Source organism: Meriones unguiculatus, chromosome 11, assembly GCF_030254825.1.
Source record: "Meriones unguiculatus strain TT.TT164.6M chromosome 11, Bangor_MerUng_6.1, whole genome shotgun sequence".
NCBI lineage: Eukaryota > Metazoa > Chordata > Mammalia > Rodentia > Muridae > Meriones > Meriones unguiculatus.
Window position 1 is genome coordinate 72,548,408 of NC_083359.1, and position 25,373 is coordinate 72,573,780.

General features: G+C 40.1%; 1 protein-coding gene across 1 annotated transcript in view; it reads right to left on the reverse strand.

Moving 5' to 3' along the window:
• Nucleotides 1–24,430, reverse strand: part of Hmcn1 (hemicentin 1) — a 450,870-nt gene extending 426,440 nt beyond the window's left edge. Inside the window, exon 1 of the mRNA XM_060364433.1 lies at nucleotides 23,795–24,430. Coding sequence (XP_060220416.1) covers nucleotides 23,795–24,062 — 268 coding nt within the window. The 5' untranslated portion in view covers nucleotides 24,063–24,430. The remainder of the gene's footprint in view (nucleotides 1–23,794) is intronic.
• Between the last annotated feature and the right edge of the window lie 943 nt (nucleotides 24,431–25,373).

Below are 25,373 nucleotides of genomic sequence, written 5' to 3' on the forward strand. Positions count from 1 at the left end.
AGGCCCTCTGTGGCAGGCTCCTGTCCTGTTCCCTGTCTTCTCCTTCTTCTGATGTCCATCCTCTTTGCCTTTCTGAATGGAGATTGAGCATTTTATCCAGAGTCCTCCTTCTTGATTAGTTTCTTTAGGTGTGCAGATTTTAGTAGGGTTATCCTATAGTATATGTCTAATATCCACTGATAAGTGAGTATATACCCTGTGTGTCTTTCTGCTTCTGGGATACCTCACTCAGGATGATCTTTTCCAGTTCCTACCATTTACCTGAAATTTTCATGATTTTCTTTTTCTTTTTTTTTTATTGCCGAGTAATATTCCATTGTGTAGATGTACCACAATTTCTGTATCCATTCCTCAACTGAGGGACCCAGATATACATTTTTAAACAGCTAGATCTCTTCAGACAGCTAGTGAGGCTTTTCATCTAGGTTTTCTGGCCTCCTACAGGAAGATCTCAATAGCTCACAGTGGTCTCACAGCAGCCAACATCTTCTAGAGTCTTGCCATAGTACTACATACTGAACGCCCAATGGCACCACACAGTAGAAAGCCAGCGAAAGACAACTTCCAGACATGCTCTGGCCTGGGGATGCTATGAGATATCGCCATCTTTGAGTTGCACTTAGCATCTTCCTAAGCAAGTTACAGAATAAGTGGCTTGCAATACAGTATATGACTTTCTATATCCACAGACTAAGAGGAGGCCCTGGATCAGATGGATATTACCCTAAGTAAATGCTCTGGCTCTGTACTTACACATTACAGCTTTAAACATAATTAGGAAGGTAGACCAAAGCATCAACTGAAAAGCATATTATAATAGGTAAATTAAATTTTATTACTACCACAAACTGATGTCGTTAAGAAAATAAAAGTAAATGGAAATACGGATTGAGAAATGGTACTTTAGACATTATATGCCTTTAGTATGTTCTAAACACTGCTCTAAGTACTTTGCAGGTAATTTAAATCTACAAAATATTCTATGAGGAGACACCATCAGAATATACATTCAACACATAAAGAAAATGGGCTATACCCAAACTTACAGATCCAGTTATGTATAGAGCGTAAGTGTTAAAACCTATACAATCTTCTTCAGAACCTGTGATCTTAACTATTATGACATCATCTCTCCGTGCAATATGATTAACAAATGATGCTACTTGGTCTCTGAGTCACCTGTGCTTCTAAATAGCCTCTCAGCCTCTAACATGCTCTCCCTCTCTCATCCTTTCACATGCTCCTACAAGTACTTCAATAGGCATGTTGACCTTTGGTTGACATGTTTCTCTGGTATGTCCTTGGTACCATGCCTGGGAAGAAAAGACCTCTTAGAAAAAGTAATGCAACGATACTTTTCAAACACATCCACCATGCTTATAAACTAAGAATCAACCAAACTGATTTTTTGGTGTCTTAATTTCATTTCTGTTGCTGTGATAATACATCTTGACAATAAGAATTCTGGGTTACGGCCTATCGCAGCAGAAAAGGCATCAGAAACTCGAAGCAGCTAGTCACACCCACAATCCAGAGCTGAAACGGAATGAGGTCACGTGTGCAGGCCCTCCGCTCACGCCGTGCAGGACCTTCTGCCTAGGAAATGACACCACCCACGGTGGACAGGTTCTCCCACCTCAGTCAGTGGAAGCCAGCGAGGCCCCCGCAGAAGGCCTGACACCAGCCTGACTCTCACTAAGATGCTCTTCCCAGGTGACTCTAGACTGTGTCAGCTTGACAATCAAAACTAACCATGACACCTAACAAGTCTCAACTATTTTCAAAATGCATACGATGAACCATTATTTTTTAAAACAAATGTCTTTTGAAATAGTAATTTTTTTTTTTTTTTTTTTAGATAGGAAATGTAATTTAGAAGGACGTGGTTTGTTAAACATTGGAAATGTCTTGGTTTTTCAAGACAGGGTTTCTCTGTCTGATTAGCCCTGGTTGTCCTGGGCTCACTTTGGGGACTAGGCTGGCCTTAAACTCACAAAGATCCTCCTGCCTCTGCTTCCCTAGTACTGGGATCGAAGGTGTGTGCCACCAGCTTAAAATATTTTTTTAATATTACTTTGTCGTCTAACTGAAACCCTTTAGCATTTAATCATTACCTTCCCATTCCCTCCAGCTTCTGTTAATTAATCCCTCCTCTTTGCCTCTATGAATTCAACTTGTCTAAGAGTTTATATGTAAGTAAAAACACACACTATTTCTGTTTTCTGTGCATGGCTTATTTCACTAACCATAATTAACTATTCTAAATAAAACAGATATTATAAGCTATTTATAATCACAACAATATATTTATATGTCATTATAATATATTAAAAACAAACTATTGATAGTAAAGGATAAATACTACTGTTTTATAAATAAGCTATTAAAAATGCTACAATAAAACATGAAAACGCAACTGTCTTTTGAACATGCTGGTTTCAAATCCTCAAGACAAATAAACTAGAAGACCACAAGATCACAGGCAATTCTAGCTTAATTCTGTATGTTTTTAAGGAGCACAGATTTCACAATAGCTATGCTATTTTTTGCCTATAAACAGTACAGAAATTCCTTTTTTTTCCATATATTTCACTAAGACATGTTATCTTTCATCATTTTCACATTTGACAGGTGTGACATACTTTTAAGAGAAAATCATTAGAGATACAATGAAATTATGAACTATTTAAAATTAAACGATAATACAAATACAGGAGATCAAAACCATTAAGTTACAACTAAAATGGTTCATGAAAATAACTGTTAAAGCTAAGGCTCTTAAATAAGTGCATTATGAATGAGAAAGAATAAATATTGAATTTTACAAGTTAAAAGGGAACAACAGAAAAAAACTAAGAGTCGCAGAAGCTGAGAAGCAATAAAACATAGGGGAAAAATTAAAACAGAAAGCAAAAATATTTAGATATTCAGATGATTTAAAGAAAACCTCATTAAGTTTTTCCTAAAACTGAAAAACCAATATAAGAGGCTCATGAGAAGACAGAAGCACAAATAATATTAGAGATGAAAATTGAAACATCATTTAAATGTACTTATGAAATGCTAATGACACTTTTATCTTCACTGCAATTGCAAAATAGTTAAAGAGTAAATATTATGATTAACGAGTTTTTGAAGGTGCTTTTCACACTAAAGCAGTGCCATGCATTCCTAATTTTGCTGGCGCTCTGACAATTAGCATATATAAATATGCCAGATACTATACTACCTACAAATATATATTTATCTGTATATTGAGATTATTGTGTGATTCTTCTCCTTTTATTCACTAATATTATAATATAATTACTTGTTTTCCAATGGTAAGTAATCTTCTGGTTCTCAAGCTAAAACAACCCAGTCATTGCATAAGCTCCTTTTTACATACCGTCCCATTGGCCTGTTATAATTCACTTGAGGATTTTCTCATACAGATTTATTAAGGGTTTTTTCTTTCCCATAGTCTCCTTTATCACACAGCTGACACTAGAGCTATGCTAGCATCATGAAAACCATTCCCTTTTTTTCTATTGCCAAGAAATACCTCTGTAAAACCATGGCTATTTCTCCTTGATGGTGCTTTCCTGAGAAATCATCTGGGCCTGGGGATTTCTTTGCAGGAAGATATTTTACAACAAAGATCTTTTTTTAATAGGAGAAATTTGGGCATAGGAAACAAATACAGAGGCAAGGAAATGTGCAAAGCTATGAGGTATGACCTTTAATATTATGACAGACTACAGGACATGAAAGATCTTCCTTCCACCAAGCAGAAACACTAGACAAAATATAAATTTTTCTTTTTAATCAATAGCCAAGTTTGATGGTAAGAATAAAGGGAAATCTCACAGATGCCAGAAATAATAAGGGAACTGAAGCCAGAAATAAACACCAGCTGTTACCATGGCAGCACAAAAACCTGATACAAGACTTGGCTACTAAGTTTTTAATGTCCACTTGGGTACAATTTTTATGGTCACAGCCTCTTGGGGTCAGAGAGCTACTATAGAGTATCCTTTTAAAACAGAACCTTATCAGTAAAACAGGGGATCAGCAGAAATTCCTCCTAAGAGCCCAGAAAATTGGCAAGAAAGCTTGGCATCTTCCCAAGTCTTTAAAGGAAAACAAACTCTCCGGAGCAAAATTTAAAACCTGTATGGTACATGAGTCATAATCCAAAACAATTAGCCCACAAACTAATTTTAGGATACCTTCAAAAGTAAATGCAATCCCCTCTGTAAACTCTATTATAGCTATGAAGATCCAACCAGCCATCCGGACTGCACTAAGGCCTTGATAAGACTGTATTCACAGGCAACACTTAGCAACTAGACAAGGAAACAGCCCACAGTGAGAGGCAGCCAGCTGACCTAACAGCTGGGAGAATCGGCACCAGTTCTAAAAACGGCCAAAATAACAGAGCAATATGAAATAGACTATTCTGTTGATTAGCATATGATAAAAAACAAATCAGAAAGATATGAAAAGAAAAAGCATAAAAATTAAGAACAATGCTCATTGAAACTGAAAACTCAATGGGCTGAAGATATGGCAGTGAAGAAAGCTGGCTGCTCTTTGAGAGTACCTGACTTTCATTCCCAGTACCCAATTAGTCAGACACACAACTGTCTGTAACTCCAGGGGACCCAGTACAGGCACCTGGTATACACACAGACACACACACATAGACGAACACACACACACACACACACACACACACACACACACAATAAATTTGTAATAGAAAAAAAAGTTGAACAGAATAGAAAGAAGTGTAAGAATTTTTTTTTAGAAAATCACCCAGAAGCTAGCCAAGAGGGGCAGCGGGGAGGGAGGAAGAAGAAAAAGGGAAGAAATTGATAGAAAGGTTTAAAAAGCTTAGAGAATAAACTAACAACATCTAAAAGAACAGGATTTCACACGAATAGTTAGAAGAATTGGCGGGGGCTAGGGACAGGCAGCTCAGTGCAGAGCACCTGCATGGTGTGTACACACATGTAAGACCCGGGTTCCATCTCTGAGAGCACCAAGAACAACAAAGAAGATCTCAAGAATTTTTAAGTACGTTTTATTGTCAACTGAAGCAAGATTTTCCCAAAATTAAAAATAAGTAGGAAACAAATACTTAAAATGTATTTTTTTCCAAACAGCTTAAAAATTAAACCAAATAAATTTATGTTTTACTCAAGTTGCTGCTTTCAAAGTTCCATCAAGGACATTGACGAGTTGCTGAAAATAAATTAGTCGTGGGCTGGTCTACGTAACTGAGCAGGTCAATTAGTAAATACCTTTCCAAATATTACACTCCAAAAGAAATCTCTGCCCAAGAAATCTCGAGAGGAAGAAATAAGACTACCCTAAACTGCCTTTTGAGGTCCAGACAGAGCAAAATATAAATATGCACACAAATTATCCAAAAGTCATCACAAAATAACTTCAAATGAAAAAAAAGAAAGAAAAAAAATAACTTCAAATGAGTTAAATACATGGTTCAAATGTGTTTGAAATTCACAAAGCATAATGTTATGAATTTTACTGTGCTGATATGAAGCCTGTGGCAAATCTACATAATGCAAAATTTTAATAAGAATTTTAGTCTTCAGTTGAGAAAAACAAGCAGAAAAAGTGAAGCCTACGCCTACACACAAAGAAGCTGCAAAAAACATGAAGACAAGGAAATCAAGAAACAACTGTAGAGAAAATACAGCTTACCTTTAAAGGAATAATAATAATAGCACAGGAAAAAAAGTTCTTTTAAAAATAGTATTTGAAGTACAGAGTATTCTTCATGTAACTGGTCACCAACATAAAGTATTTACTGTATACCCTGGTAGACTGTAGACTAGTCACAATTTTAAAAAACCAAGACTATTCAGTCTTGCTGAAATATGAAGCAACTAACATACCTGAAAACTACTGATAGGAATATTAAATTATACAACCACTCTGGAACATAATTCAGTGGTTTCGTTCTTGTATTTTTTATAACTCTGTATTCAAAACACAAGAGGGCTGAGAAAGAAATTAGGGAAACAACACCCTTCACAGTAGCCACTAATAACATAAAGTACCTTGCTGTAACTGTAACCAAGCATGTGAAAGACCTGTATGAAAATCTCTTCAAGTCTCTGAAGAAAGAAATTGAAGAAGATAACAGAAGATGGCAAAATCTCCCATGCTCATGGATCGGTAGGATTAACATAGTGAAATGGCCATACTGCCAAAAGCAATCTACAGATTAAATGCAATTCTCATCAAAATACCAACACAATTCTTTGCGGAACTTGAAAGAACAATTCTCAACTTCATAAGGGAAAAAATCCTAAAATGTGCAATCCCTATCCAAAAAGGCAAAGAGGATGGACATCAGAAGAAGGCGAAAAGAGGCAACAAGTCAGGAGCCTGACACAGAGGACCTCTGAAAGGCTCTTCCCTGCAGACTATCAATGCAGATGCTGAGACTTAAGGGCAACCGTTGGGCAGAGTGCAGGGAATCTTAGGAAAGAAGGGGGAAACAGGAAGATCTGGAAAGGACAGAAACTCCACAAGGAGAGCAACAGAACCAAAAATCTGAGCACAGGGGTCTTTCCTGAGACTCCAACCAAGAACCATGCATGGAGATAACCTAAGACCCCTGCACAGATGTAGCCCATGGCAATTCAGTATCCAAGTGGCTTCCATTGTAATAGGAACAGGGACTGTCTCTGACATGAACTGATTGGCCTGCTCTTTAACTACCTCCCCCTGAGGGGGAAGCAGCCTTACCAGGCCACAGAAGAAGACAATGCAGCCATTCCTGATGAGACCTAATTGACTAGGATCAGAAGGAAGGAAAAGAAGACCTCCCCTATCAGTGGACTTGGGGAGTGGCATGCATTCAGAGGGTGGAAGAAGGGAGGGTTTGGGATGGGAGGAGGGAGGGAACCACAGGGGGGATACAAAGTGAATAAAGTGTAATTAATAAAGAATTTTAAAAATTAAAAAAAAACAAATGGTAAAACAATCTTGTACACTAACAGATCTTCTGGAGGTATCTCCATCACTGATCTCAAGATGTACTATAGAACAACAGTATTAAAAACGGCATGGCACTGGCATAAAAATAGAATAATAAATCAATGGAATCAAATAGAAGACCCAGAAATAAATCCACACACAACTTCAGACACTTGATTTTTGACAATGAAGCCAAAACCATACAACAGAAAAAAGACAGCATCTTCAACAAATGATGCTGGTCTAACTGATGTCTACATGTAGAAAAATGCAAATAGATCCAAATAGATCTGTTTTATCGCCCTGCACAGAACTAAATTCCAAGTGGATCAAAGACCTCAACATTAAACCAGTGATTTCTTACGTGGTTAAACATCTTTTACTATGCAGCATTTATGGGTGAATGCTCATGGTTATTCCATCCGTAACAATTGCAAGTTGGAAATAACCAAATATTCATTAGCAGCAGGTGAGTAAGAATATTGTGACCACTGAATACTACCAAGTAATAAAAAAAAGAACTGCTAATGTATGCAAAATAAATGAATTTGAAATTCCTCTTTCCAAGTAAAAGAAGCTGAGAGGTCAGAGCATTAACAAGGATTGACCATGTGAGGAGCTGTTAAAGGGTTTTCAGCTAGACAAAAATGCTATCTACTTTGTTGTTGCATAGATCTGTGAGACTCATCAAATCAGTCACTTAAAATTTGTGAATTGTATTTTTGTTGTACATAACTTAATAGAGAAAAGCTGATTTTTAAAAAGCAATGGCTCTAAAGTGAATAAATTGTAATAAGTAATAATAAATAAATTTAAAATAAAATAAAAAGAAATTACTCATTTAATAAAATACTAATATATTGTATAAGATGGGCTTTTTAAAAAGAATTAAGGGACTATTCAAAAATTATCAAATAAAGATCAAAATGACTTTCTACATGTCCCGGGTTGGTTTCTGTTATGGAATTAAATCAACTTGGATGAAGAAACATTTTATTTAGCTTATATTGCCCATGTTACAGTCCATCATCAAGGGAAGTCCAAGCAGGAACTCAAGCAAAAAACTCGAGCAGAAACTGAAGCAGAGACTGTGGAAAGCAGCTGCCTGCTGGCTCAACCCTCTGGCCCGTTCAGCTACCTTTTTTATACAATCCAAGGCTGTCTGCTCAAGAATGGCAGCACCCACAGTGGGGTGAGCCTTCCTTTATCAATTAGCAATTAGGAAAACGCCTCCCAGTCCAACCTGGTGAAGGCAATCCCTCAGTTGAGGTCCCTCTTCCCAAGCCTATTACTTCAGTTGTCACTGAAGTTAAACTATGTCCCTACCTTACAGATCAGCCCTAATTTTAAAAATCTACTAAAGACAAGAGAGATGGCTCAGTAGCTAAGAGCACTTCCTCATCTGGCAGAAGACAAGACTTCAGTTCACAACACATGGTCAGATACCTCACAACCACCTATAACTATAGGTCCTGGGAACCTCGGGTGCATTATTATTTGAACAAAACCATAGACTCATATGTTTGAATACTTGATCACTATCCTGGGGTACTGTTTTAGGAGGTTGAGGAACCTTTGGAAGGTGGAGAAAGTAGATTTCTGAGGGATAGGTCTTGCGTTATATCTTGGTTCTGCTTTCTGTCCCATCTGTTCTTCTTCGTCCATCAAAATATGAGTAAGCAGCCTTAAGTGCCTGTGAGCCACTTCCGCCAATGTGTGCTTCCCAGTCATGGTGGAACTGGATCCCCAAACCATGAGCCAAAATAAGCCCTTCCTCCTTTATGTTGGTTTTTGTCAGCCATTTCATCACAGCACTGAAAAAAGTAACTAATACATTTGTGGGGGGGAGCCACTTTTCATTAAATGTTTATTGGGAAATAAAGTCATAAAACTAAGTGCTTACCTCCATGTAGTGTCCATTTAGTGGGAGAGAGTAGAATGTAAATAAATGGATTCACTTAGTCTCTAGTGCCAAGCAGGTTAAACAAGATAGTCGGGGGAAATTGTTGGACTGCGTGATCACAGAAGGCTTCTCTGAGGAGGTGGCATGAACTACGAGCCATAACAAATGACAGATGTCACATGGTTGTGTAAGGAATACGAGAAGAGCAAGAGTAGGAGCCCTAGAGCGACATTGTGCTGACAAGTCAGAAACAATAATGAAGCAATATGCTAGAAGTGAAATGAAGAGAACGGCAAAAAGAGGAGCAGGAAGTCTGCCTTTCATTTTTAAAGGATCCTTCTGGCAGCCCTGGAAAGAATACCAAGGAGACCAGTTAAAGTGTCTCGGGCTACAGGACATCAAAAGGCATGAATAATCACCAAGTTATCTTGCAAGTTAAGCCAAAAGATTTTGTGGAGGGATTATATGTGGGGTGTGAAGAAAGAGACAACCCCGAATGACTCTGAGGGCTTTACCCAAATGTCTAAGAAAATTTTGGTGCCTGCACTGAGAAGAGAACACTGGAGAAAACATAAATATATGTCGGATGGGAAGGAGGCATTAGTAATTGTGAGGTGCCTAGTGGGTGCCTTACGGAGGTTCAGGCAGGCAGTACCCTCCTCCTGTCTCACTTCCGTGTCCATGATGTCTTGGGGGCTGGCCATCCTCTCTGGGTGTTTGCTGTTTAGATTTCCCAAAATTGTCACGGTAAAGAAAAACAAAAGTCAAAGCAGATTCTAGTTTGAGTCTCAAAAAAGTATTTCCCAGCATCGTGCAGTTCTGTGTTTACAATGCTGATCTCTCACGCTTAGTGGCATGGTGTGTTTTCTTGGCCTTCTCCTCGATAACAAACATGGTGGGTAGGGTAGTAGGTAGCATCTCCACATCTGTGGCTGACAAAAGGCTCATCTCCACATCTGTGGCTGACAAAAGGCTCATCTCCACATCTGCGGTCACTCACAGGCTCATCTAACCAGCCTCTCTCTCTGCAGATCTTGGCAAGAGCACATATGGGCTGCTCTGAAGCATTTTCAGTGGCAATGTCCCTTCCAGTCTTGAAACATGAAGGAATCCTCCCACCTACTGTAAAACAGTGTTAAAAGAAAATTCTCGGAGATGTGGTGCCAGTGGGGGGAAAAGCTCTAATCGGTGTGTTTAAAGTTTCCAAGAAAGGGATCTGGGGTGATACAAGCTCAAAATATTCTGGGACCTGCCTGCACACAGGGCCCAGAATGCCTAGCCCCTGAACAACCTTCACCATTTTGAAATTAAGATAAGTATTTCAAAAATTATCTTTAAAGAATCAAAAGGAGTTGTATTAAACATTATGATTTACAAGTAAGATAATCACAGGCTTCTTAATGAAAATTATTTCAAGGGTTTAAGCAATCCTGTGCCCATGATTCCTACTTGTCTCTGCAGCTGCCAATCAGGGACTCTGCTCATTTCCAAAAAGGACCCAAGACTAGAGTCCAAGATAACTTCTGACATACACATTTGTTTAAGAAATTCATAGAACAAACTGAGTATCACTAGCAAAAAACAGTGAAGAGTTTTAATGTTTAATGTTTTAATGTTTAATTTTAATGTTGAATAATGTGCTACAGGTGGAATTGTGTCGTCTAAAAGTTCATGTTGAAATCCTACCCCTTGGAACTTCAGAATTTGACCATATTTGGAAACAGGGTTTTTGCAGATTGATTAAAATGAGATCATACTTGACTGTGGTGGTCCACTAACCCAGTATGACTAGTGTACTCTATCAAAAAAAAAAAGGAAAAAAAAAAGATTTGGAAGGCATGGAGTTTGACACAGCAAACAGATAAAACAACACAAAAACAGGTAAAACAGGTAAAAAAAAAAAAAAAGATGAAGACAAAGGTCTGGCTGAGGCATCTACAAGGCAAGGACCCCTCAAGACTGCCAGACACCACAAAGAGTTGGGAGGAAAACATGACACAGATTCTCCAACACAGCCTTCAAAAGGAAACAACCCCACGAACACCGTAGTTTTGGAATTCTGGTCTTCCAGGCTTCAGAATCATCATGAATTTACATTTTTCAAGTCACCAGTCCAGGCAGTATTTTGCTACAGTCTCTCTAGGAAACATTTTGCCCTGCCTTCCTGGGCACATTTTGATTTCACACATGTTTTCTAAACAAAATATGAAAACAAAAACCAAAAAAGAACTTGTAAAAATCTACTTTTCTTTAAAAATAAAATTGGTATATTTTGTGAGGTCATATAAGCCTTAGGCATGTAAACTAAAGAGCCACCATTTGGCCCGCTCATGCACTGAAAACAACCAATGACACAGACACCACATCCTCGTGCACCGGAGTCTGTAACTCTGCCAGTCCATGCTCTGCTTCTCTCTTTTCATACTGAACCAACATTACCTGCCAACAACTGATCCTTCTGTGTAAACTGTCTCTTTTCTCTTCTTCTAAGTCCTGGTTCCATATGCCATCTAGTCTCTCTGGTGTCCCTTGCAATATTTTTCAACTATGTGGGTTACTTTCAAACAGTACGTAAATGCTCTCTCCTTTGCTGTCTGAAATCAAAACATCCTTATACAACCCTAAGATCCAACCCCCAAGGTCTGTTGAGAGTTTACTACGCAAAACTTTGAACATCTATTATAATTACCTCACACATAAACCTTATAAAGTACACCATATTAAACACAAAGATGCTAGTACAGGAAACAATTGGAGGAGCTAGGCCTGCAAACTAGGGGTCAAAGTCTAGAGCCTGCCCTACCTACTGCTTCATGTCTCATCAAAGAAACACCTTGTACTCACAAGATTCATTTTTATACCACTCAGCCTATGGCTCCACAAGTCAAATGAGACTGTTTTTAGAATAACCGTAATATTGTTTGGCCTTTACTTTCATTAATCTTATAAATGGAAAGAGTTGGCAGCCTGTTTAAAGCCTATAGCCTTTGTTCTTACTGTTTTTATAGACTCTCCTTTTCAGAATCCTTCATGAGCTTCTTTTCTTCTGTCCCCTGAATGTTTGCATACGCTACAGTTTTATCCAGTTTCTTTTCTGGGCCTACACTCTCCTTGGATGATCTCACTCGTTCCGATGGCTTCAACTGTCATCTGTATAAGTTTCAAGTGGATAGAACAGTTACTTGGCACACTCAGCTAACACTGACAGCTCGAAATGCTGGGAGTGATACCTGGAGACAGACAGGCCACCCAAACAGACCCACAAGGGAAACATGGACTATGATAAATTCACCATCATTGAGGAGTATCTGGCTCTCAGACTTAAAAACTCAGAAACTTGAGCATGACACTGTCACAGTATTTTAAACAAGGGAGGCTGATGTATACAACTGGAATGCCAAGATATGAGTTACTGATGAAGAATATGACTGTCTGGTGAACCTGATGTATGTGTCCGTCTGCCTGGAGCGTTCTCTCCCCATAAAGAATGACATGAGGTTACATTATCAGAAAGCTGTTTAGAGTGGGTGCAACCAGAACAAGGACAGTTAATTGTATGGTGCTAATGTATAATGACATCATTACATATTTATAAGGAGAAACAGACCATCACCACAGTGGAATCCTGGTTATTCAAGTGCAAAATAAATTAACACATTGAGTCCTGGTTAGAATTTGGCTGAAAGTTAGAAAAACGCTGCAGTGTTTCTGTGACCATTTTTCATTGCTGACCCATGAACTTCTGGTTGATGTCCATTTCAGACAATCAACCTATGAAGAGCTTACTAGCAATACTCACTACCCTGGGAATGACATTGTCTCTTGGAGGAAACATTGCGCCCAATCTCTTCTCTCCTACTGCATGCTAACTTCAGCAGGTAGTTACTTTTCCCATATAAGTAGGACAAAGTCAAGTCAACTGGACTTCCTTAATAACTCATAAATTTACCCTTTTCTCCTGGTGGCCAGGTCTCCTCAAGGTGAGATTTCCTCCCCTGAGTTGCTGGCATGGCCTCATCTCTCATCTCCCAGCTCTAAAGACTCCCTTGCTGCACTGTGCCAAGAGATAAAGTTCTAAAATGAAAAATGCAGTGATGCCATGATAATCCTTGCAGTCCTTCCAGCTTGAAAGAGCTTTCATCGTGAAACGCAAAACCTTTAGTACATTTTGATTAAGCTGCTTCTATTCATGAACTTTCCTCAGATTTCAGCCCAGATGACACTTCTTCCAAAAAACCTTTGCTAGCCAGCCCCGCCTGAAATCAAGAGAATAGAGAACTTTGTATTTCTTTCCACTACAGAATATATTGTATTATACTTTCATACCCCCTGCATGCTCCCCATAGACCATTAGCCTTTTCTGAAGTTTGTCTCACTGTTTTTGTATCAACACACCTGGCATGATCCTTGATATTAATAAACAAAAACAAATGTGTTGATTAGTGAATGATTAAATGAGTGAACAAGTAAATGTGTAGGCTTGTAATGAAGTATTTATATTCCCTTGCAGGTTTCTCTATGATGAGGCAGTAGTATGGGGTCAGGTGAACAATGTAACAAAAGAACTCATGTGTCAAGAAGATAAACAAGTGGACCCGAGGTAAGATGATCAATCCTCACTTAGAAAGACAAATGGGATGGACATTGGAAGTAGGAGAAAACAAGTAACAGGACAGGAGCCTACCACAGAGGGCCTCTGAAAGACTACCTAGCAGTGTATCAAAGCAGATGCTAAGTCTCATAACCAAACTTTGGGCAGAGTCCAGAAAATCATATGAAAGAAGGAGAAGTTAGTATGACCTGGAGAGGACAGGATCTCCACAAGGACCAAATATGTCTGGGCACAGGGGTCTTTTCAGAGACTGTTTCTCTAACCAAAGACCATGTATGGATATAACCTAGAACCCCTGCTCGGATATAGACCATGGCAGCTCAGTATCCAAGTAGGTACCCTAATAAAGGGAACAGGGACTATTTCTGACATGAACTCAATGGCAGGCTCTTTGACCTTCCCCTCCACCCCCTGAAGGAGGAGCAGCCTCACTAGGCCACAGAGGAGGACATTGAAGACAGTCCTGAAGATACCTGATAAGCTAGGGTCAGACGGAAGGGGAGGAGGACCTCCCTTATCAGTGGACTTGGAAAGGGGCAAGGAGGAGATGAGGGAGGGAGGGTGGGATTGGGAGAGAATGAGGGAGGGGGCTACGACTGGGATACAAAATAAATAACCTGTGATTAATATAAAAAAATAAAAAATTATATAAGAAAGAACTCATGTGTCTCAAGCATTTAGTGCATTAGAGTGAGCTGATATGGAACCAGGTTGAATTGTCTTTTGCCTATATGTTGACTTGCAGCCACGGCGCCAAGCAGACGTCTCCTGCTAGTTCCCTTCCCTTATTATATAAACATTGTACAGCACCCCCTGTGACTTCATTTTCTTCTTCGTGGTTTACAGACAAATGTGGCTTTGAGCCATCCATGTTATAGCACATTTTCTTGTTAAAACTAGGTGCTTTAAAATTACATCTGTTTGCTTAATTATTAGAGGTCAAACACATGTTGAGGTCAGGGGACAACTCTCAAGAATTAGTTGTCTCCTACTCTGTAGGACCTGAGGATTGAACTCAAGCCAGGCTTAGCAACAAGTGCCTTAACTGGCTGAGCCCTCTTAGCCCTCTGAAGCACTTCACTTTCACGTGCACTGCTTTACTTAACCATGATAATGTCACCAGAGTGAAGAGTTAACACTTTTACATGGAAACAGTTTCAGGGATATATATATCCCTGAAATATATATATATAAATATATATATATATATATATTTATTTATTCGCCATAGATGTTCAGAATCCTAACAGAGCTCACCAGAAGAGAGAGAACTGAAGTTGAAAACCCTGTAGACTTGTAAGGGAGAAAACAAAACAAAAAAACAGTGTGGATCTTTTGTTGGTACAGTGCTTCTTGGAAATTATTCTATTTACTGTGACACTCCATCAGTAGGTCTAGTTAAAATTGGAGAGTAAGCAGACTGCCTGGGCCATGATGCTGAGACAGTCCACAGAATATTCACACACCCGAGTGGAATCAATCGCTTCTGCAAGCATTCAATAGCTACCCAAGAATCAAGCGTTTTCTAGACCACAACATTCTTTCTTAAATGTGAGCTATATTATTATCAAAAGGCTTAATTGACAAATTAATACACTGGGAGTTTTGGTTTCATCAATAATTTAAATCCTCTAACCGAAAGTACACAGAGATATCTTTTGTTCTTTCACATTCAATTCATTTATTCATCCATTCCTTTCTTGAGGAAATACTTCCCAAGGATGTGTTGTATTTCTGGGCCTATAAGATGATTGAAATACTTAAGGAGAAAGCAGCAAAGGTTAACAATTATGGTTTGTTTGGTAGAAACAAATCATAAATAACAATAAATTAAAGATTTTCCTCCATTTAACAAAAAACAAATATGAAATGTCTTCATTCTGTGGTAACCTGAGTAAATATCCTTAATAAATTTTAAATATTTTGCTTATCAAAATTCAGTCCTAATATCCTCTTTATTGTTTTGAATTTTAACTACATTTATAGGCATGTGCCTCCATGTGGTATGATCACATTGATGCTGGGACCCAAAGAAGCCAGGAGACGGTTTCAGACCCTCTGGAGCTGGCATTACAGGTGGTTGTAAGCTTCCTGACAAGAGTGCTGGGAACTGAACCCAGGCCCTCTAACAGCAGTAGGAGCTCTTAACCAGTGAGCCATCCTACAAGCCTGATCTCTTTTATCTTCTTGAGGGAGTTTTTTTTATTATGCATAGCAAAGCATCTCTACCTAGCATCCAAGTTATCTGATGAAGTAGTATCCATTACCTCAGGTTAAAATATTTAATCCTGAGAAACAAAATCCGATTGTTCACCCAAAGCCGATCACTCTGGCACTGAGCAGTGTGCTTAGACACAGACTGCCTGTCTCCAGCCCCCAGAACTGAAGGGGGGAAAAAACCAAAACCCTCACTTAACTGTTAGTACAGAATCTTTAGTTCCTCAAAGCACTCTCCCTCATATACATAAATGCATATGTGTACACACATATATGTGCATATACACATATGTACATATGTGTATACCTCTGTATACATAAACATGTGCATTTACATCATATACATATGTATGTTTCTCCTTACCTTTTTGAAAATTCTTGTTCATGCACAATATGCTAGATATGGGGCAGAGAGGGGAATGGCAGCTTCTTGTTTCCTATACTTACTGAAAGGTTAATCTTTGAACCTGAGGCTCAGTTCGTGTAAGAGCAGGTAAATTTTCAAAGTCTGAATGTATGCTATTTTTCCTTGTAAGAATCTTTCTGTTCATTATGGTTTAGAGTAATGTTGCTGTTGGTCAGAGAACTATTCTAAGAATCTTTATATTACAAAAGTCTTGGGGAGTTTCTTTTTATCTTTTTTATTATTATTATTATCATTTATTACTATTTATTCAATTTGTATCCCGGCTGTGGTCCCCTCCCTTGTGTTCTCCCAATCCCACAGTCCCTACCTCTTCTCCCCCTATGCCCCTTCCCTAGTCCACTGATAGGGGAGGTCCTCCTTTCCTTCCATCTGACCCTAGCCTACCAGGTCTCATCAGGACTGGCTGCATTGTCTTCTTCTGTGGCCTGGAAAGGGCGAGGTGATCAGAGAGCAGGCCACTGAATTCATGCCAGAGATAGTCCCTGCTCTTAGGGTGCTTTCTTACCACTCTGCAGGTCTGATCAAACCATACAAAGCCATTGAGAGCTTATGGGTTTTATTAAAATGAAACTCTTAAGTACAAGAAACACGAAATGTTGATATTTCTGCCAATGAATCAAATTCTGTTTTCAGTCTCTTCAAAGCCACTTGCCTTTCACTTGTTATGATAAAAAAATTATAGTAAAAATCATTGTCTGTTAATGACAATGCATTAATTTTATAAATAGAAAAGCATGGATCCGTCAAGATTGTTAGACAATTTGCTTGAATGACAAGAGTAAAGAAAAGCACATAAGTTTTCCATTCCAAAATGAGTGTTCATTCTACTGCATGACATTTGCATTTTGAAAAGAACCAATTGAGTAATTTATCTCAAGTAGACTCAAATTTAGCCTCATGAATAAGGCAACCATCCAGTAGTTACACACAGAAATACAGTTACAAAGATTTTCAATTTTTCTTCTACATACTCTTGCATTCTCTCCATACAGGCTTTCATCGCCTTCACTTCAGTGAGACTACTTTTTTTGAGTCATCAATGGCTTCCACATTGTTAAATTCCTTTCAATTGACCAGTCTCCTTCATTAAGTCAGTTTTTTAATTTATTTATTTTTTATTAATCACAATTTTTCATTTTGCAGCCCAGCTGTAGCCTCATCCCCCATCCCCTCCCAATCTCACCCTCCCTCTTCTCCTCCCTTCCCCTCTCCCAGTCCACTGATAGGGGCAGTCCTCCTCCTGTTCCATCTGACCCTAGCTGGTATCAGGTCTCATCAGGACTGGCTGCATTATCTTCCTCTGTGGCCTGGTAAGGCTGCTCCCTTCAGGAGGAGGTAATCAAAGAGCCAGCCACTGAGTTCATGTCAGTCCCTGTTCCCCTTACTAGGGAACCTGCTTGGACACAGAGCTGCCATGGACTACATCTGTGCAGGGGTACTAGGTTATTTCCATGCATGGTCCTTGGTTGGAGTATCGAGTCTCAGAAAAGACCCCTGTGCTCAGATTTTTTGGTTCTGTTGCTCTCCTTGTGGAGCTCCTGTCCCCTCCAGGTCTTTCATCAACCCCTTTTTTAAGTCAGAGATTTAAAGTGGAAGTTCCTGGTTTCTTTGATAACTCGGTGTGTCATGTGACTATATTGTTTGGGTCCCAACTGTGGCATGTGGAAATGTTTTGTTCCTGTGAAAAACAGCCCCAGAGGAAAACAGCCCCTGTGAAAAGGCACTTGATGTTGGTCAGCTGAAAACTGCCTCGTAGGAGGGGAGTGATTTTTCTAACTGGAAAACATCCTTCTGTGGACTCTGAGAAGGGATAAATAGAAGCCCACAGACAGTGAGACAGCACTTTCTGCATCTTGATGCTTTTGCGTGGCTACTCTTTGTAAAAGTTCGCAACTTTCACTGGTCTTCATGGAGAGAAGCGCTCTAGAGAATTTCTCAAGCTGCTTTGGTGGAGTTTCCCTGCTTCAGCGGACTCATGCCATTTGGGCAGAGTCCAGTAACTTCTACTGAATCATTCTGCTGCTATTGATGAGCGTTGCTGCTGCTGCTTTGCTGTTGCACTAGACTGCTGGTATCCAGATGACTGAGTTTGGTAATCCCCAAAGAACCCATCAACCCTTATCAGCAGGAAGTAGATAAAAGAGATCTACAGCCCCTTCCCCTACTAATATCCTACCTAAGGTGGAGGGGCAGGTAGAAAGGAGGTAAAGACATTTAAGAACTTTGAATAGAGTTGGTGCTTGAAAAATCGCAGCCTACAGAGCTTCACCTTCCTCTCTGATTCCAGTGTCTCTGGATGCTTCGTTGATTATTTGTCACCTATCTAGCTAAACATCCCTGCATCGCCAGGCTGAGTCCTCAGACCTCTCTTCCCCAAGCACGGTCAGTCCCTTAGTAGTTTCATCTCCTTTGACAGCCCTAAATACAATCTTTATGAATGCCTGTGGGTCTGAAATAAATATCTCTCATGCCAACTTTTCCCGTTGAACTCTTATGTCGTAAACCTGAATGTCTCCTTCCATCTCCACTTATTTATCAAATGATATCTCAAGCTTATATATGCTCAGAAATGAAAGCCTCATCCTCCCACCATTTCTGAAACCAACCTCATATCATTATTCTCCACCTCGGGATATAACCAGGCCACACTTCTATTTACTCAACCCATTTTATCTTTTATTTTTCCTTGTACTTCACCATCAGTGTATCATCAAATCTTCTTGATTTTCTACTCAAAATATCGCAAACTCAAAATATGAAAAAATACCCATATCAGCTCCACACAAGGAATTCATAGTCTTCTAATCTGACCCGTTTCTACTCTTTATTTGCTTCCCGTTACTCCATGACACCAGAATGATGCTGCACATGTCTATGTCAGACTGTGTCACTGCTCCATTTAGAACTCTATAGTTGAGGGTTAAAAAGACGACTCGGTGGTTAAGAGCACTGGCTGCTCTTCCAGAGGACATGAGTTTGGTTCCCAGCACTTACATGGCAGCTCACAACCATTTCTAACTCCAGTTCCAGAGGACCCAATGCCCTCTTCTACCCCCTGCAAGGAAGAATGCAGTGCATTGACATGGTGCACAGACAAACATGGAGACAAAACACCCATACACATAAATTGATGAATAAAACCCTAAAGTAGCTCTCCACGTCAATCATGGCAAAAATAAAAAATAAAAAAAGCCACTGGGAACTACTATGAGCCCTTTCCTGAATAGGTCTTATCATATTTCAGGCCTCATTTGCCAATTCCCCTCTATCACTCCTTTTTATGTCACAGGCACTCAGGGATCTCACTGTTGTTGAATGTGTCGAGATGCTCTTGTCACCAGGTTGTTTTGATAATTGTTCATCTGCCTATAAAAGTCCTACTCAATGCGCCCTCCTTTGAGATTTTGTTGAAATGAAATTTCTTCTTCCAGATGGTCCCCAGCCACCATATTTAAAAATCTAAACCCTCAAATACTTGTGCCATTTTCCTGCTTCTTGTTTTCTTCACAGCAACCGTAGGCATCAAATGCTTATATGTATTTTGATCATTTTCTTTATTGCCTGTGTTCTTCTTTCTTCAGTAGAATGCAAGATCCATGATGGCTGGAGCTTTCTCTTTGGTTTTATTTTCTTTTGGCTCCACAGTGCATTATGCAATGCCTGCAGCACGGTAAGCATGCAAACAAGGAACACAGACCACTAGGAGATGTTGTAGAAAGTGAAATGGGCTTGTCAAAAGGAAGAAGGAGATGTTCAGCTCATTAAAACACTCCTCCTAGCTCTGGAAACAGCCTCACAGAAAAACGGGGAAATAAGACACTGAGTCATAAAAGGTTCTGTGGGCAGGAGACACTATCAGCTCTTCTCAGCGTGTGTTTAGAGGAAGACAGGAATGAAATTTGAGTAGTATTATAAACAGAAAATACATATTCTAATAATCGGTAATAAATAGTGATAAAGATCTGGAGAAACTGGATCTCATGCATACAGCTATTACAGACATAAAATGTTATAACTGCTTTGAGCAGTAGCTTTCCCACCCCCTCAGCCATTAAGCACATAGTTATCATGACCCAGAGATTTCACTTCTAAATATACACTCAGAAAAAATGAAAACATGTATGCACAGAAATGTGTATGTAAATGTTCATTACCGTTATTCATGAAAGAGCAGGGAATATCTAAATCTCAATCATGGGCCAGGAGATAAGTAAAATATGGTATAAGTGGTATATTGTAGGATGGAATATAATTCGGTCATAGAAAGAAATGACGCTTCAATATGAATGAACCTTGAAAGCATTATGCTGACCTAAAGAATCCCGTCACAAAGACCACTAATGATTATAAATAATATCTATAGTGTATAAGCCCAGAAGAGGAAAATCCAGACAGACTGAAAATGAGTTAGCAGTTTGCTTAGGAGAAGCATACTTTAATCAGTGGGTAGGAAACTGACAACTAGATGGTACAAGACTTTTGGGGGGAATAAGGAAACTATTTTAAAACCAACTGTGATGATGGTGTCACCTACCTATGAACATAATAGAAATCATTAAATTATTCACGATAAAGGGGTAAACTATACGATAAAGAATGTATATTTCAGCAAAGCTACTACAAACTAATGCAGTAGCCATATACAATGGTGCACACCTGGAATCCCACCACCGAAACAGGTGCAGAAGGATAGGCCATGAGTTCAAGACCAGCCTAGCCTACATTGCGAATTCCAGACCAGCCAGGACTACGTAAAAGACCATGTCTCAAAAAATAATCAATTAATTAATTGATTAAAATTAATGCTGGAAGAACTACTTTGCAGGTTAAAAAGCTTCTTCAACACAGTTAATTGTTATCAAAAGCCTGGCTTCTGCCTCCATGAACTTAGGGCAGCTGCTTCCCTCTCCATGCCTGCTGTCGTTACTGGACCTTTCCCACTCTTTCCCGCAGAAGCATCTTCTGACACGCTTGAGCGTCACACTGTCCACTGTCAGCATCCTTCCTCCCTGGGCTCTATGGTCCTCCTGTATTTTCAAACTACCACCACCTGTAGCCACACGCCACTCCCTGAACTGTCATGTGGACCTGTCTAACAATCATCTCCAAAGACCTGAAGACTTTATTCACAAGTCTCAGACTGTGTCTCCAAATTCAGCCCTTTATTCCATCTGCCTACATGGGATGCGAGGTGTCTACAGGGTGAGCACCGGGCTGTTAGCGCAATCGCTTGAGTTCAACGCTAGGTGTTCTTTCTTTCCACATTAGTTGTTTTATACAACAGCACATGTGTGTATTAGACACTACAAGAAAAAAGCCACATGTAAAATAAAGGATCACAAAACGCCACAGTTAAAGGTGTCCTTAGGTATGTTCAAATCTGGTTCTCTCTCTCTCTTTGATATTGAAGCTGAGCTTCAAAAATGTAAATTGACTTTTCCCTAATGTCAGTAAGATACTCAAGCCCCATTCAAGGTCCTTCTTGTCATTACATCCTTATCATCAAGAGAAACAAAACTCTCAGTGAAGGCACATGTGTGCGTGCTCACACGCACAGACACACACATACACACAAAGAGGAAACCAGAAAAATCACACAGTGGTGATCATCTGTTAAAGTTAATTTGAAGTTAAATGTTAATTATATATTTTAACTTTTATTTCTCTATCTGCAGAAATATTTTAAATACTCTTGCATAATATAAATCATTTACCATTCTTCTGTACTTTTCATCATAATGGAAATATAACCATTGTGCACAATGAGTTATAAGCACAATTTTATAAAACAACTTTAAACTACTAATTATTTTCTCACACAATTTAATTTTTTAAAGCTCTAGTCTTACTAGTCACCTGCAGTTAACATTCCAAGTTTCCCTCCACTTTGAATTCTGATTGCTCAGCAATAGAAAGATCAACTAGAGCAGTGCACAGACGTTCTCACTGGACACCAGTGAGGAGTCAGCACACATTAGACAATTTGTTATAAAATATTTCCACATCACTCCAAAATCTGGTAATTTGGCTTCCACACATGAGAGGAAACATATTTTTACATTTTTCCAGCAACATAATATCATAATGGGTTTTTTTTTTTTTGAGGTGAGAAAACCTACTATAAATTAGCAGTATCCGTTTTTACTTTGTATTTGAGCCAACTTCAGATTCATCCTTGTTGACGAAATATGTTTAGGCTATTCCAAAATAACAAAATCCTTGGACTGCATCATAAGTGGCAAACTTGGCATCTTATAAATTGAAATATCATAGCATTTGAAGGGTCTTACTGAGGCCGTCATCACAGTGAAATGATTATCTAACTCTTGGTTCAAATAGTAGAGCATATTACATCTGGTCAGGGTAGAAATGCATGAATATACTACAGAAGAACGGGATAGTTTATTGTTGTCATTGAAGAACATGAAAATTCCATAAAGTTCTAGTTCTCTCTCAATTTATTTCAATGACATATTTTTTTAAATAGCTGAAATATGGAACATCTAATAACTAGCAGTAATTAGGATTTTAATGTTTGGCAAAGGCACAAGGGAGGAGAAAAAACAAAACAAACAAACAAAAAACAAAAATCCTGAGATCTTCAACATCATGCTCTCATTGTGAAAGAGACTATGCCAAAGTCTAGGGAAGAGAGAATTTCAAAAGCAAGGGGAATGTGGGAAAGCAGTGGGGGAGGGCTTTCAAGAAACCACTGTTTGACTTCTTCCACGGAGCAGCTACTTGCACTAATGAAACTCAGGCGGACACAAGACAGCGATCCCCAGGGCTCCCCCTGTAATGCTACCCTCCACGTGACAATAGGGGCTCCCAGGAGCCTCACACCGAGGTGCTACTTTAAAAAGAAACTGAAAAGGGTAAATAGGATCACGTTACAGTCCGACAGCAGCAGAAACCCACAGCTTCGGGGCACAACATAAAGTTATTTTTCTTCAACTACCTTTCAAGAGCACAGACATAGCAAATCACATGCATTTGTACTGCATGAGACCCGGGCATCATGTTTACACACATCTGTGAATCTAACTAATGATGACCCGCTTCAAAGATGAAGAGATTCCATTAAGAAATGAATGGCTTCTGTCTTTCATTTTCATGCCTTCGGTTCCACCCACCCCCCACCCCCGGTTACTATTTACAGACTTGCTCATGTGTCCCACAGCAGGTCTGTGTCTGTCCTATGTGAGATTATCTTGAGAGTGTGCTTAACATGCCATTCCAGTGCTGTTGAACATGCCATGTCCCTGTCCTGGCTGCCTTTGCAATGAAAACAGTCTTTGGCTTTACAATGCAGGCCAGTTAACTGAGCTCTCTGCGGTGGCTGCTGCAGATCCCTGGTTCTGATCTTCGGAGGACCACGTTTCCAGGTCAGGGCACCACTGTTTAATCTCTCTAAGCCAACTACTCCCTCTATGGCTAAGCCTGGCTGAACGCTAACGGAGGTAGGAGAGCAAAGCCAGATGCCAGCAAGCAATTCTTTGTTACAGATGTATTCAGCTGCACATTTAAAAAAAAAAAAAAAAGGGCTTCGAAACTTTTGGACAATAAAACAAATTCATAGCACAAAAAAGTAACAGAATTACGGATCACAACAACGACACAGAGTGAGCATCTCCCTTACCTGGGTCATGGAAAGGCACCAAGGCAAAGTTGAAGAGCGGCCTCTTGGGTCTTTTCAAAGACGTCTCCAAAATTTTGGAAGCCCCTTCAATAACCTGAACTAAATCATCATACATGGAGCCAGTCACATCAAACACAAAAGCCAAAGTGGACGCCCCCTCCGGAATCTCCTCAGCCCTGCTCTCGGACTGGGGGGTCCCATCTCCAGCTAGGGAAGAATGCAGAAGAGCCACCAGGAATACTATGCGGACCACTTCCTGGACAATCATCTTTTTTTTTCCTTTTTCCTTGTTTGCTCTCCGCTTTTCTCTTTGCCCTGAAGTAAGCACTGCGCTTACTCCTCAACAGCAGGCAGAGGACTTCCTCTCCGGTGCCTCATCAGTCTTTTGCTCCGAACTAACTCAAAGTTTGGGGCGGAGAACGGAGACGGGGACCAGCCTGGAGCCCGGCTGCCTCCAGGGGCTGGGCTGGGCAGCGCAGGGATGCGGCGCCCTTTGTCCGGCTGGGTAGGTCGCGGGCTCTAAGCGGCCGCGTGCAGGGCGCTGGGAGCAGCCGGGCGCGGGCAGAGCGCGGGGTCCATGCCCCGGGGAACGCTGCGAGCCTGCGGTACCGCCTTCGCCGCTGCGCTCCAGGCCAGCGACTGAGCCTCCCAACTTTCCACCACTAGCCCCTTCGGAAGCGAAGCCCGGCTCAGCCTCGTCTTCTGATTGGCTAGCGGCGGTCCCTCCTCTGCTTGAGCCCCCACCCCGGAGGGCGACCTTCCCCTCCCGGGAAGCGCTCTCAGTGTCAGCCCCTACGTTCCTTTCAGAGCTATTACCGAACTCCAAAACTGCAAGGTAAACAATGGTTTTCAAGAATGTGTGGCCCAGTCCCAAATTAGCTAGCACAGAGGGACTCGGTGCACTTTTTTTTTCCTACAGTGTGCAACACTGCTTCAGACCCCTCTCTCTCACCTCCTCAGCCCACCCTACGCCCAGAAGCTAAGACATCTCAGCCCAGCCAGAAGGGGGAGCTGGAAAATTCTTTCCTCCGGGCTGCAGCTACAGGGTGGATGGTTCTTTTATCTCCCTGGGGGAGTGTTCAGCTGAGAGGAAGAGGAAAGTGAGAGGCATCAAGAAGTCACTAGCTGGTTAACAATAAAACATCTAAGGCCAATAGAAGAAGTGGGGGTAAGTTAAAAAAAAAAACAAACAAACAGACATACTGAATTCATATGAGAAACCTGGGGGAGTTGTAATTTCATTATCAAGATTCACTGTGCTGATCCGCCTAAATCCTCTGCAAAGCATGGTGATGCGGAATAGCATCCCCATTTCACAGAGCCTCTTGTGCAACTATGTGCCAGGTCTCAGGCGAAGATCCACCAGAACGTTGCTCCCCTCGACGGCAGTTTCTTGCCAATACTTAACTTTACCGTGGAAAACATTACAACGTTCTTCCAAGTCGTCATCGTTACATACACGATAGCCGTATTAACAGATTTAAGAAGGTAAGCAAAGAAAGTCAGTCATGAGCTAATCATCTTTTGTTCCCTTTAATAAGTACTTTTTTTTTTTTTCCTGGAAAGGGGGTTTATTGTC